General features: G+C 28.8%; 1 protein-coding gene and 1 long non-coding RNA gene across 4 annotated transcripts in view; one reads left to right on the top strand and one right to left on the bottom strand.

Moving 5' to 3' along the window:
* LOC138935659 (uncharacterized) overlaps positions 1-14167 on the top strand; it is a 37949-nt gene extending 23782 nt beyond the window's left edge. Inside the window, exons 3-5 of one of the 2 annotated variants that reach the window (XR_011447267.1) lie at positions 4520-4644; positions 4786-4884; positions 13140-14167. This is a non-coding gene — a long non-coding RNA (uncharacterized lncRNA). Of the gene's footprint in view, positions 1-4519; positions 4645-4785; positions 4885-5593; positions 5921-13139 lie in introns of those variants that run through there. The other variant, XR_011447268.1, reaches the window with a different exon arrangement.
* On the bottom strand, positions 4413-14222 carry LOC138935652 (rhodopsin). Of its 2 annotated transcripts, none has more exons than XM_070300393.1 (6): positions 13163-14222; positions 11167-11261; positions 8566-8676; positions 5547-5806; positions 5192-5307; positions 4413-4892 (listed from the first exon to the last, which is right to left on the bottom strand). In XM_070300393.1, exons 1-6 carry the CDS (start codon positions 13358-13360, stop codon positions 4662-4664), a joined length of 1011 nt encoding a protein of 336 aa, XP_070156494.1. In that variant the 5' UTR covers positions 13361-14222; the 3' UTR covers positions 4413-4661. The 2 variants fall into 2 exon arrangements, with proteins under 2 accessions (XP_070156494.1, XP_070156493.1); XM_070300392.1 differs by having other exon boundaries at positions 4818-5094.
* Positions 14223-14272: the final 50 nt, after the last annotated feature.

Raw genomic sequence — 14272 nt, 5'->3', positions numbered from 1 at the left:
CTAATTTATGACAAAAACTTTTGATCGTGAATAATCCCTGAAATTAAGTTCAAGAAACAAAAAAAAAAAAAAAACGAATTTTACAGAAAGAGAGAGATAATATTTTTCTACAATTCTTAGTAAATAACTTTTAAACGAATAAGTGGAGATCTAAATCAAGTATTGTACAAATATTTATTAAAGTTTTCTTAATATATGTGAAAATTTTTATTCCGTTAACAATCTTTTTCCTTCTCAAATTTGTCAATAAATGCTATTATTCGCGATTTTCCATAAGAATCAATACTAACTTTGAACCTAAATAATTTTCAAACCTTTCAGAGAATTGTACTTAGGTTTTGCACAGATACTGAGAAGAAATAATAGAATAGTCTACGAAATTTTCATGCTTTTGTCAATGTTTTGACACATCCTTATATGATTTAATAATATAGATTTCTATAATAATACAATATATATATACACACACAGACACACACATATATATATATATTCAATCTTATCCAAATTCACGTTAAATATGTGTTTATTAGGAAAATAATTTGTTAACAAGAAATTAAATGTGAGGCATGATGCATTTATTGAAAATCCACAAATTTTTATAGAATATATATATACAGGTGTCCCATTTTAATCTCCTCAGGCAAATATCTCAAAAACCAAGCCCGGTAGAGAAAAATGTTTCAGACAAAAGTTGTTTGGTTTCGAGGGGGCCATAAGATGGTACCATTTGTTTGACCTTGGAAAATCATTTGAAGGTCATGTGAAGGTCAACTTTAAAATCTTAAATAAAAACCCCCATTTTTTATTTAGTATTCTTGTAGCTGACATCGAGAGCTTTCCAAAACACTGTAATAAAGTATTTTTTCATTAAGTACTTTTTGAGTTATTTTATATTTTAATCTGACGTATTTTAATATAAAAAATAAAATATTTCGTAAAATATTCAGTTTTCGATAATTTTACCGTAATACTTCTATGTACAGAATAATGAGGCAAATTAATTAGTGCCAAAAAAAAAAAAAAATAATTGTTTAAAAAAATACATTGTAAATAATTTTCTTAAAAACAAGATTTTAAAATTGATCTTCACATGATCTTCAAATGATTTTCCAAGATCAAATCATTGTCACCGTCTTATGGCCCTCTCGAAACCAAACAACTTTTGTCTGAAACATTTTTCTCTTCCGGGCTTGGTTTTTGAGATATTTGCCTGAGGAGATTAAAATGGGACACCCTATATATATTTGAATTAGATTGGATCGAAAGCAGATTAAACTGATGGATTTGGGATATTTGAATTATGCATTGATCCATGAATCGCGCATATCAACGCAGAAACGTGACAGTGATGTAGAAGCGTCCATAATTGACAGCCATACCGAAATAGTTACGAAATAATTAACCTCGATTGCTATATTTTAGTACGTATGACTTACCGATACTTTCGTATTTGCATTCTTTTTTAGTTATGTTAAATATTTGTGCAATATTTTGCATTAATCCTCAGTGCGCGTAGCGTGGATTTTTTATCGTTTAAGATAATTTCGATCAGGTGGCCTTACCGAGTTTTTTAATTATTGCTAACGAAAAGAAAGATCAATAATTTTAATTTTAAATAATCTGACATAAGGAAGGCGGGATCGAGTTGTTCTTAATAAATGAAAGCTGCATAATTAGAGCAATAATTATATTGTCTGAGGCAAAGATTTTGCGGAATATTTCTTTGTAATAAAAGGCATATTTAATTATAAAAGTATAACAAGAAAAAAAAAGATGAATTTCCTCGTAAAATTTGGATATTTTATAATAACCGAAAAATATATATATGTGTGTGTGTGTGTGTATGTGTGCGTGTGTGTAATAAATATCTGTTGCATTAAAATATGTTTACCGATATGTTTAAAATTTCGATGAAAACAATCAGCATATATAATATTACGTAGAATTTAGTTTTCTTTGGAATCAAATAGCATCGCGATGAACAGAAATAACAAAACATTTTGCCAAAGTAAACAAATTGAGATATAATCTTATTATGTATATCTCTATTTTATTATATATATTCAATCGTCGTTTATAATAATGACGATAAATAATTATATTTCTTTGTTATTGAAATAATAATTAATTGTCGCAATTAGAAAAACGCCAATTATCTTTGTAATTGTTTGTATCTCTCTCGAGAGAACAAAGGCTGTTTCAATCAAAATGCTATCTTTATCACAGATGTATTCTGCAACATTTTTTTTTTTTAAATGCACGAGCGTATTGATTCTTCTGATTGTTCTCCTCACTCTTACCTTTTCATTTATGGAGGATCGGAACAATGGGAACTATAAAATTAAGAGAGAAAAACTATTGTCTCAAAAAAATGAGAATAATTAAAGGGAACGAAGATCAAAAGTAAGTAAAGCTGTGTCTCTGTAAACTTTTAAATAAAATATTTTAATAAATCAGAAATAATTTACAATAAATTATTTATAATTCATCGATTAAAATTGAAATCAAAGGATAGACCGAAATATAAACTGAAATGCCGATGTTGGAGTGCAAAAGTTTCATTGACAAGAATATATACGATGCTTCGACCTTATTTTAGATCTCGGTTGCATTTTTTTTTTTTATTTTATTTAAGCAAATTATACCGATTAAGCAATTTTAATATTTTTTTTTTTATAATAATTGAACGGATTAGACTTCTCGCGTTAACAATAGAGTTATCAACGTGAAACGAGGAGAGATTTTTCTCAATCGCCAAGAGCCACGGATCTCCGTTAAAGCCGAGTCCATTCGGAATATGTTAAGAAGAACTCACGGGGAGCGACACGAACGCGGTGACCGTAAATTTTCCTCGCGATTTCACTTTCTCCGATGTGGCACGGGTTACGAATCGTAATGCTCGATTCCGCGCGATATGGTCGCGCTCGCGTAATGCGCGATCGTATTTTAAGAACACGGGATACCCCCGTGTAACACGTCCGTGTAATACGGGGAAATACGTCCAGCATTACACACACGATACTCGTGAGTTACATAAAGCTGGAAAAAAATATATCAAAAAAAGTATTTATTATATTGTTTATTATAAGAAGGAGACACGAAAATTTGTCTTTAATATAGTGTATCGATGAAATATTTTTTTTATTTTCTTCGAAAACAAAACGGAATTTCTTCATTATGTAACTTATATTAAGTAATTTTTTTTTTTTTGTATAATTTCTTTATTATGTAATCTGAGAAGGAGAAAATTTAGATATAGAAATTAGGATTGATCTGAGATTTATCTATAGTATTATATACGAATTTATTGTGTTATAAAAGTATTGCTCTATACAGGATCTCTATTGCATTTCTCATAAAATAAATATTTGTATTTCGGCAGATCGAGAAATGATGAATGATCACCATATCGATAATACACATCGTATTTCATCGGCTAAAATCAATTAGTGTGTAATGAATGTTTCTGCGACTTTATTTTACACATGGACATTTATTTTACATTTTATTTTTCTCTTATAAAGTCGACGCTACTCCATTCGTCCTAAAATGCGTGCATATTTAAAACATTCGTATATTTCAACTTTAGAGCTCTTCGAGAGAATATTGCATCTTTCAGTGAAGACGTCTTTTATGATAGATTTTTTTTTGTCAAAGGATAGATAGAAATGGATATGCGGGAGTAACATTATAGCTCGCGGTAATATAATATATCGGCTTAACCAAAGAGAATATAAATCTTCGTTTCAAAGAGTCTTCTCATTCTTTTCAGTACGTTGCTTCAGTGTCGTTTGATCTTGAACACGTTTGGCAACACGCACGCGTATATATAATTTGAAAGTTAACTAAAAAAAGTGTGAGAGAAGAATCGATTGTATCTATTGCGTTTGACATAAGTTAAAAGAAATAATCGTGCATTTTTATTCCGACTGAGACATATTTTTCAAGATATATTTCCATTTTTACTTGAAAGATAACGGAAGATAATCGCACGAAACGTTAAACATGTTATTCATATCAATTTTGATTTTACATAAATTTTCAAGACGAGAGAACTTTTGGTTAATCTAATATTTGTTTCGAAACAAATGTTTGATTTTTTTTTTAAATATAATATAATATGACAAGTTATTTACACGTTCCATTTTTCTATATCAAAATTCTTTTCAGAAACGAGAAAATTAATCTATAACATTTATCTGAATTGTCTATCTAAACATAGAACATAAAAAATACATACATAATATATATCCTTTCCAACAAAATGACAGAAATAAGCTCTGATGTAGATATCGTATAAATAATAATCTATTCGATTCACTTTGCGCAACTTTTGTTTTATAAAAAACCATCTCGGATTTCACGAAATGCGAAATTGTGCGTGTTGAGAAAATTATCGCAAACGGATGTTAAATTAAAGTAAAAAAAAAAAAAAAAAAAAAAATATTTGTATATGAAAAAAAATACAGTCTCTGTTACATGGAAGATTCAGGCTAGTTCTCTTTAATATTTACAGAATAAACGATGAAAAAAAAAAAAAAAAGAATTTCTTCCCATTCATTGATCTTCTGATAGCATCTTCCTCCATTATCATCCTTTTCCATTGTTCACCATCTCTGGAGGATTGACGGGATACAAAAGGTATACTATACGAAGTTTTATCTTTCTGTTTGATTTGCTAACGGGCGATTGAAATTCTTCATTTCTATTTTATTCGTTGTGGTTATTCCTGTGTTATTGACTATCCTCGAATTCGTATTGATAAAAAAAATCTTTTTCCAGGTACGACAGAACTGAACATTCAAACTTGCGTATATTATAGGATTGTAACAAATGGAGGATTTGGCGAGAAGCGCAGGCAGCACCGCTACAATGTGGGAGGTTTGTATCTGCAATATACATATAAATTATTTTTTATGAGCTTTTATAATCCTTCGAAGTCCGTCATAAGTCCGTCGAAAGAAATTGATGAAGGCGTTGGGAAGCTATTGGCGTATCGGTTATTAAATCTTAATATAGACAGGCCTTGATCCTCAATCTTTCGACCTCGTCGCGACTGAACAAAATAATTTTACTACTCGAATGTATAGGCTGTAAAATATTAATTATCAAACATAATTGACAAATTAATTAAATCAACTCGCGATTGTTTTCGAATATTAAACTTTTCACGATTACGAATACTCACATGAAAATACTGAACTGCGAGTGCAAGAATAGCGTAGGGCAACCAGGCGATTAGAAAAGCAAGGATCATTAGGTACACCATCGTAGTGACTTTTCTCTCCCGTCTGTTATTTTGACCTGGAGCGAGAAAAAGACTTATTGTTAGTAAGAAATCGATTAATAAATCTCTTAGAAATATTCGAATTGGAGAAATTAAAGATAGCTTTGATATTGCGTTATCAAGTATGCAGAATATATCTTTCTCCCGCAAAAATTGTATATTTAGCATTGTGTTTTTAGATAAAAGAGAATTATATTTAACTTTGTATAACTAACATCAGATTTATTGCTACTAACTAAATCTAGCGCAAACTCACCGATCCTCTTTCTCATTTTCTTTAAATTTCTTATAATGCCATAATAGCTGCTGATAATTATTGTCAGAGGAAGGAAAAATCCAAAAATAAATAAAAATCCGATGTAAGTGTCATTATGCGTCTCAAGATCGTGTAATTCCCAGGACACGCTGCAAGATATGTTGCCGGCTTCCGGGCCATACTTGCCCCAATTAAAAAACGGCGGTAATGACAAGGACAGCGCATATATCCAAACCAAAAGCGCCAATACGTAAGCGTGTCTATAAAAATTTACGAATTTCCAAAGCAATAAATATTAAGTATAGGGGACAAGAGCTTAAAAAATATTATAATTAATATTGTAATACATATGTGTGATGATTATAATTATATTGTTTTGGGAGATTTAATTTATATTAAAAATAATTTACGTTATTTAAAATAAAATACAAAAACTTAGGGCATCCGTGAAGAAATCAAAATATTTTTCCAGATCATATTTAAATCTTTGAAATACAATATATAATGTATATAAAATTATTACGTGCTTTTATTACAATTTCACGGATAGTTCGATAAAAGCTAAACCGAAATATCGAGTATTTACAAGGATTTGCATAATAAAAAAAATAATCCTATTACCGAAATTATTAATTACTCGAATATGCGAATCGAACTGGGCAGATATAATCCGACGCGACTTAAATTGAACTTTACAAATGTGGTCACAGTCCTATTAATTGTTTTTGTTCACTTTATATTTATATAATTTATTATAATTTACCGAATTTATTATAAAATATTAGAAGAATAGAATCAAGCAAAATGCAAGAAAAAAATGCAAGAGAAAAGAAGTTTTTTTTTTTTTGTATGATACATACATATATGGATTAATATTTTCAGGCAAAATGTTAAAAAAAATTTCAAAGATTCTAGAAAATATTCTTTGATTCATTCATCTATTTTTGCAAAAGCATGCATGTAATTTTTTAAAATAATTTCTCAATGTTCAGATTAAAAACTTTTGTAAAGATAATCGTGGTAAAAATTGAAGCATATTTAATTTTTGTAAAAATTAAAATTAAAATTAAAAAAAAAAAATAAAAAGAAATAATATCAATTTATCAAAAGCAATTTATTTTTGATATCTTTCTTATTTTTACAATTCAAAGATTATTAAATATTCCGATGTTATTATTGAAGTAAACGACGAATTTATCAAGAGCTACCCTTTCAATTTTCGAATTTATATTTTTAACAAGAAGAGAGGATAGAGATTAAGATAGAGTATGAATATATCATATATAAATTCTCTTTTCTGATGGAATAATCCAATATGGTTGCACTATGTGATGGATCAGAAATTCTAACTCGTTAGTGAAACATGTAATTCATTAAAGGAACAACTTATTGTTAAAGCGGATTAAAAAACCGTTTGATCTCTCGATTATCTATCATATCTTTAGATGCGCAAAATAAAGCAAACAAGGAGATTACAAGAAGATATAACAAGATCATTTTTAATCCATCGTTAATTGCGAAGGCACAGATATAATAAAAGATCCTGAGATTTTTTCAGTTTTTCCTCAATTTATCTTTATAATAGATTTATCATGTGCTATTTATATACAGATATAACTATATATATATAACTTTGCATCTTCTCGTTGTAAAGAAAATAAAGTTCTTGAAATATATCCGCTTGCATTAGCGGATACATATATTATTTATATATTCATTACGTTATGTCGGTCCTCTACGCCTAAGCGATAAACGATGAGAGAATGACGCAATTAAAATTTATCCGAAACTGCGCAAATTTATGTGCGAATTACGTCTTAAAGGTAGGTAATTAACGTAGATATGATGAGTAACAATATTTCCTGGAGAACGTCGCGATGAAAGTATGTACACGGTGGAAAGTCGAGAAATGCGCAAATCGATTACTTCACTATGCCTAATGTTTGTATTATAATCCCTACACTCTCCATTCTATAAGGAAAAAGGAGAAAATTATTTTCCGGAAGTTTAAATTTTATATATGACAGGAGCGGGAATTTATTTCTCGCTGACGGCACGTTTTTTTCAGTGACATTTGCAAAGTAAATTAAGTAAATAAATAAATAAAAGACTCGCGTTTAAAATAATAAAATTTTAGTTTCTTCTCTTATCTTGATATATACAATATATATATATGTATGTGTGTGTGTGTGTGTATACATATGCATGTACGTGTATATCTTATGTTCGTCTTATGTACCTGATTAAGGGGGGAAACTAGTGTAGCGGCTAGAAAAAAGGCTATTTTTAAGGATTTTTTTTTCTGGTAAATAATTTTTTTTTTTTTTTCAAATCATATTATTAACATCACAAAGTACATAATTTGAACTATCTTTTGTAAAATTTTCGTTAAACGATATTATTATTTCTAGCTACAATAGCCAATAGTGCGAGCCGCCTTAAAAAAAAAACGGGCGCACGCGTAGCGGAGCAACGAAGCTCTAAACTCTAAAACAAAAACAAAAAAAGACAAGGACTTTCTTAAAATATAAAACAATAGCTTCAGTTGCACGTCATGGAATTTTCGATTGAATAATTTGTTTTTCTGTAATGTTAAAAACCAGACATCAGTGTCTCACCAATTTAGGAACTTTTTTTTCTTCAAAAGTCCGCCATTTTGTAACAAATCATTTTTCTTTTAAATCCATACGTGCAACTGAAGCTGTTGTCTTATATTTTAAGAAAATCCTTGGTTTTTTTTTTTTTTTTTTTAGAGCTTTTATTGGCCCGCTACGCGCGCGTCTTTTGGGCGGCTCACACTATTGGCTATTGTAGTTATAAATATTAATATTTTTTAACAAAAATTTCACAAAAGGTAGTTCAAATTATATGTACTTTGTGGGGATGTTAATAAGGCGATTTGAAAAAAAAAACCCAATTATTTACTAGAAAAAAAATCCTTAAAGGTAGTCTTTTTTTCAGCTGTTACGCTGGTTTCCTCTCCTCCCCCCCCCCTCTCCCTTAATGATTCACATATTACCTTATTGATAACATCTTCATTGGACACTTCACTAGCAGAAACCTTTCTATTGCCATTATCGTTAAATTACCAATACTAGCGAATCCCATGGTAGTCATAAACCACGCGTACCTAAAGTAAGGGGATCTTGTTGCCATAATTATGTGTAATATGAATCTATTAAATAAATTATATTCTAAGACGTAGATTATACATTCGTCAATTAATATTCATTTTATTGAACGTCTTTTACTTATAATTGAGAGAGAAGTTATAATATACAATACTTAGTATAATTAATGTATGAAATTTTGTAGTTGATTATTATATTATTATTATCCATACGAGGTATTTTACATGAAAGAACATACATAGAAAACTTGAAAATTATAGACTTCTTGGGAAGAAAATATTTCCAAACTTATTCCAAAATTATTTGTTTTTGGAAAAAAAAAAAGACATTTTATGGCTTTGACCTTCCTATATGTTTGATCGCTTCCAAAATTTAAAGATCATTTATATGAAATAAAATATATACTTTTTTTATATAAACTAATTCTTCTCTCATCATTTGGATATAAAAATACAATGTATAAGAGAGGTGAGATTATATAAAAGAATAAGTATTTTATATTATACAAGAAAAGAGAGAATATTTTATTTTAGAATTTTTTTAATTCTAGAGTATATGTGTGTCATTTTTTGGCATAGCATATCCGGTACATTTTCTTTTAAAAGATCGACGTTTCTAAAATATTAAAGATCGGCAACTGTGACCGAACGGTTCAGGACCTTTAGGACGATAAAGATTTCTTTCACTTTTAACGTCAACGAGAGCGTTAGTCATGTAATAACAGCTGTTTAGTGACAACTAAAGTTTTTATAGCATATTCACATATACAGAAATGATTTTTCGAATTTTCAGAGAAATAAAAAAAAATTATTGTATTTTATAATTATATTTATTACTCTCCTAATATTTCTGATCCAATTTGATTGTCTTTAAAACTAATAAAAGAAACAAACGTTTTATTTATAATAATATGTAAGAAATCATACATAGCCGTTGAAAAAAGATCGCTATTCATGCTTGGGTATATATGTGCGTCTGAGATCGAAAACATTAAAAAAATTTTTGACACTTTATATTTTAAAAACTCAAAATCGAGTTTATCAATTTTATCCAGATTAATTGCAATTGAAGAATCTTATAGATATATTATATGACACACAATGTGTAATAGTTGCTGAGATATTTTAATCGAGAAAGTATGATTAATATAAGAATTCTGGATAAGAAGAGATGGTAACATCCGATGATAGTTTGATGAAAAATATAGTCATAAACGGACTGTCAATATTTTTACATACTGTATAATGTCGAGATACTTTCCCGGATATATTTTGATACATGCGTATATACGAAATATCTCGTATTCACTTGCCAAATCTCACCTTATTATTTTTATATGCAAAATGAAAAAAAAAAAGAAAAAGATTTCTGTAAGAAAAGATATACAGTTTTCTTTAAAGAATAAAAATAATGTACAAATCTCGGAAACGATTTTATCCAAATTAAAAATACACTATTAAAACAGTAATGTCGAAAAAATAAACGACTTTTTTTGAAACAATTTTTCAGAAAGTCCATAGTAAATTTTCAAATTGTATAGATTACTCAAAAAATGGGACTCTCTATATATATACACGTTAGATTTTCTTGTTTTGATATTTAAAATTTGAGTAATAAAAGAGTATATATTATTTCATAATAAAAATATTTCTCTTAAATTCTGACGCGGCAATAGAAAGTAATTTATATATTTTACATCGCACGTATACGTTATGCATGTGTGTGTATCTCGAATATAATGTATATACATCCAAACCAATGTATATACAACATATATATAATGGGAGATTCCATTTTAGAAAACATCCATCACATTAACCTCATCTTGAAAAGATCACTCGAGATCAAGTCCATATTTTTATCACGCGGACCCCTCGAAATCATGCAAATTTTGTTTGAAACATTTTTTCTTTTACTTTAAGAGATATTCAGCTGCGTCACTTAAAATGATACACCCCGTATACACAATGTATATGTATAACTTATCAATTGTAAATTGTATTTGAAACGGAAAATTTTTGTCGATGTTTAAATTATAATTTGTACACGTATACATGATGTAACAATATGTACACAATTGTATTATTTGAATCGGAAAATTCTTATTGACATTTTCATTACAATGAAATGGCTATGTATGTGCACGTTTCTTGTTGAGTCCATATTAAAAGCAACGGAGAGATATCATAATTAAATTTCATACTTGATGTATTTTAATATCTAGAATATTCTTATTCAGTTCGTTTAACCGATTACTTGTCATTATTAAATATAACATCGACAATATATTACGAATACACATACGTATGACATCTTTGGTCAATCGTGTCCAAAATTCGCATGACATTTACGCACTGTTAAGATTAATTTTTAATATTATAGCCAAAATTTTTTGTCACGAGAAGTGAAAACTTTGCCTTTATAAATGAAAATGTTATTCTATTATGGGTACATATATTCATTTAAATAATAAAAATAATGATTTATACCACAGACACATGTCATGGTTCCAATACCATGCACCAGCGATCGCAGACATCATTGCGACAGGATTTCCCAGCGCAGCTACTAAAAAATCTCCGACCTGTTAATAAATGTGTCAAATATATATATATATATATATATATATATATATATATATATATATATATATTACATAAAAATATTTAACAAGGCTGTTTATATTAATCGATCGATATCATACTTAATTATGTATATAATTTAAAGTTGTTATTTTTTTAACTATTTTAAAACAATAATTTCGATACTTTATATTATTTTCCTGAATTTGGCAATTAATTATATGTGTATGTGCGTATATATTTACAAAAGAAGTTTTATATATACAAGACAATTAAGAAAAAAAAAAAAAAAAAAAAAAATGCCAAATCCATTGATTTGAATTTTTGAAAATAATGTCATCATAATAGAAAAACTTTTCCTGGAAATATTTTGTAGAATCAGAAAAAGAACATAAGCAATGTTATTACATATAAAATATTGAAATAAAAATTAATCTTACTTTCTCTCTCTAAATTAAATTAAAAAATTATATATAAAAATAAAAAAATGTATAGATATTATTTAAATTTTATATATAAGTTTAAATTAAGCTTTTTTCAGGAAAGATGATGTATATACGACCTGGTTTTAGGGTAGAAAGCGTATTTCTATTTGAATCAATAATTTTGTCTATAATTCTTTGATAATTTGTTATGCACACTAGTATTTTGCGAATTAGAATTTTGCTTTTCAACAACCTTTTTTCGTGAATAGATTACGCATTACTTTGGAATATATAAGTTGATAATATCATTATGTATATCTTTGTCGCGGTTAGTTTGTAGAATCAATCAAATTTAAGAAGAAAAAAAAAAGAAAAAAACGTAACTAGACATTTTATAAAACATTGATTCTTCTATAAAGATTTAGCGCTTCATATACAAAGTCTTTGATTTTACGAAAGATTTGCAACGTAGAGAGAGAGAGAGACGTCTATAGATCTAGAATATTTTTATTCTGATTTAAATTTCAGTCAAAGTTTGTATAGGTTGTGTACATTAAAGAAAGATACGATATGAATACCGCTTAACGTATTCAGAATCTGTTTTCGTATGCATGTCACGTGTATTTGTACGTCGTATAGTTAATGAAGTTTTAAGATTTTTCCTTATTGCCAATTTATATCGTGGCATCGTAGAGAAAAAGTTTTTCTTGGCTGTGTGACGAAATACAGCTGATTTATCACATAAATTTAAACATCTCCTATGATTTTTCATCCTTATTTTCTATATAAATAGAGGTGGCTTGACATTTGGAAACATGTTTTTTTTTTCTAATGCAAATCTTAGAAATATTTGTTTACATATATTATTTATTTGCGGTTAATCTAGGATAATTAGGTATAATAAAGTTAATCGAATAACTGTGGGGGTTAATTGATGTCTATAATAATAATTTAAAAAAAAATTTCTAATTTTTTTGCCTTAAATTATCAATTATTTTATATAAAACTTTCTTTTGCTCACAATAATTATATTTTTATTAAATTAATTTAGAAATTCACACGGTTTAATATTCATATTTTATTGAAATATCGTAATATTAAATTGATATTATCTAAAAACGCAACACATATCGTAACCCATTTGCTCAATCCGAGTATTTATATTGATTTTATCTTCTCTTACAGCAAACGCATCTGCTTTATTAGCAAATCTATTCTTCTACTTTCATTATTCCTCATTATAAACAATTGATAAATATATAATATTACAGTATATATATATAACAGAAAAAACAGAGAGAGAGAGAGAGGAGAGAGGGAGGGAGGAAGAGAAGATCGTTTTATTAAACGTGATATTAAACGAAAAAAAAAATGCATTATTGTTAAAGTTGCATTTTAAATGTAGAGAAGTTAATTTCTATGCGCTGATCATTATCTGGAATTCAAATTCGACAGAGCGATATGGGAATAATACCTACAACCATATTGACGAGGATCACATTGTTGGGTGTCCAGAGCACGTTGGCCTCTTTGACAACCGTCAGGATAACCAGTAAATTCAGGATGAATCCGAAGAAGCCGATGATACCGAGTACGATGGCCGCGAAAATATAAATATCGGGAAATCCTTGTTCAGCGACATCCGGCGTGCTGGTGATGCTCAGATTCAAAGACATGTATACTTCCGGTTAGATCGCGGAAATCACCTGTTCTACGATAGAAGGGGAATCGAAACACTCGGGCGATAACAATATAGCGAAATCAATGTGCGATTCTATCACGCTCTCACTTGTAAAGAAGAAAGAACCTGAGAAAACGAGCGGCGGAAATAAGAGCGACGAATGACACAAATCCGTTCCGGCCGCATTAATCAAAATCAGTGGCGGAATTTCAAAGTCATACTACCCTTATATAAAGTTCGCCCAAACCGCCCTCGCCGCACTTTCCCCAGCCGTCCGGTAGCCAATCAACCTCCGACCAACGTGAAAAAGCAGCATGCGCGTAGAGCGTAGATCAAGCGGATCGCCAATGTTTCTTCATCGAAGCGCGTTGTTCGTCTATTAGAATTAGAATCACGTTTCAACGCGCAACATAACGCATGTGCGCGTACATACACACACACACACATAGACATCTTTGTTATTATAAATTATAAGCGCAATATTCTAAAATAGTATACTTATACATAGAATTAGCCATTAAATTTCCATTTTTAATAAATATCAAAATATATATTTTATAAAAATATAAGAATTTCTACACGCGTTATAAATTGACGACTGATTGCAACAAATACTTGGCTCACATTTTTTTGACGAACGTTGCTCCTTAATTTCATTACAAAAAGAAATAACGAAGATGATATTGTTGCGCAATTAAATCAAGCTTGTTTTTTCATTATATGCTGTTATTATAAATCGGATAAAAAAATACAATCCAAATGGACTTGTAATTAACAATTATCAGCTAAAAAAAAATTCAAGCGTTAAATAATCAATTTTCTATATAGAAAAAAAGATAATGGATTGAAACTCACGGATAGAACTCTATAATTTTTATATGTAATCATTTCTAGCATAAAACTTGTA

Source organism: Polyergus mexicanus, unplaced genomic scaffold (assembly GCF_030449975.1).
Source record: "Polyergus mexicanus isolate NDT 795.1 unplaced genomic scaffold, iyPolMexi1.0 SCAF_8, whole genome shotgun sequence".
Lineage (NCBI taxonomy): Eukaryota > Metazoa > Arthropoda > Insecta > Hymenoptera > Formicidae > Polyergus > Polyergus mexicanus.
The sequence above is the reverse complement of the archived record's forward strand: the minus strand, read 5'-3'. Positions and strand labels throughout refer to the sequence as shown.

Coding starts and splice junctions, on each gene's coding strand:
- LOC138935652 (XM_070300393.1), bottom strand. CDS start 13,360: ATGTCTTTGAATCTGAGCATCACCAGCACGCCGGATGTCGCTGAACAA. Junction 8,677..11,166: donor AACCATGACATGTGTCTGTG/GTATAAATCATT, acceptor CCCTTACTTTAG/GTACGCGTGGTTTATGACTA. Junction 5,807..8,565: donor ATGAAGATGTTATCAATAAG/GTAATATGTGAA, acceptor AAATTTTTATAG/ACACGCTTACGTATTGGCGC.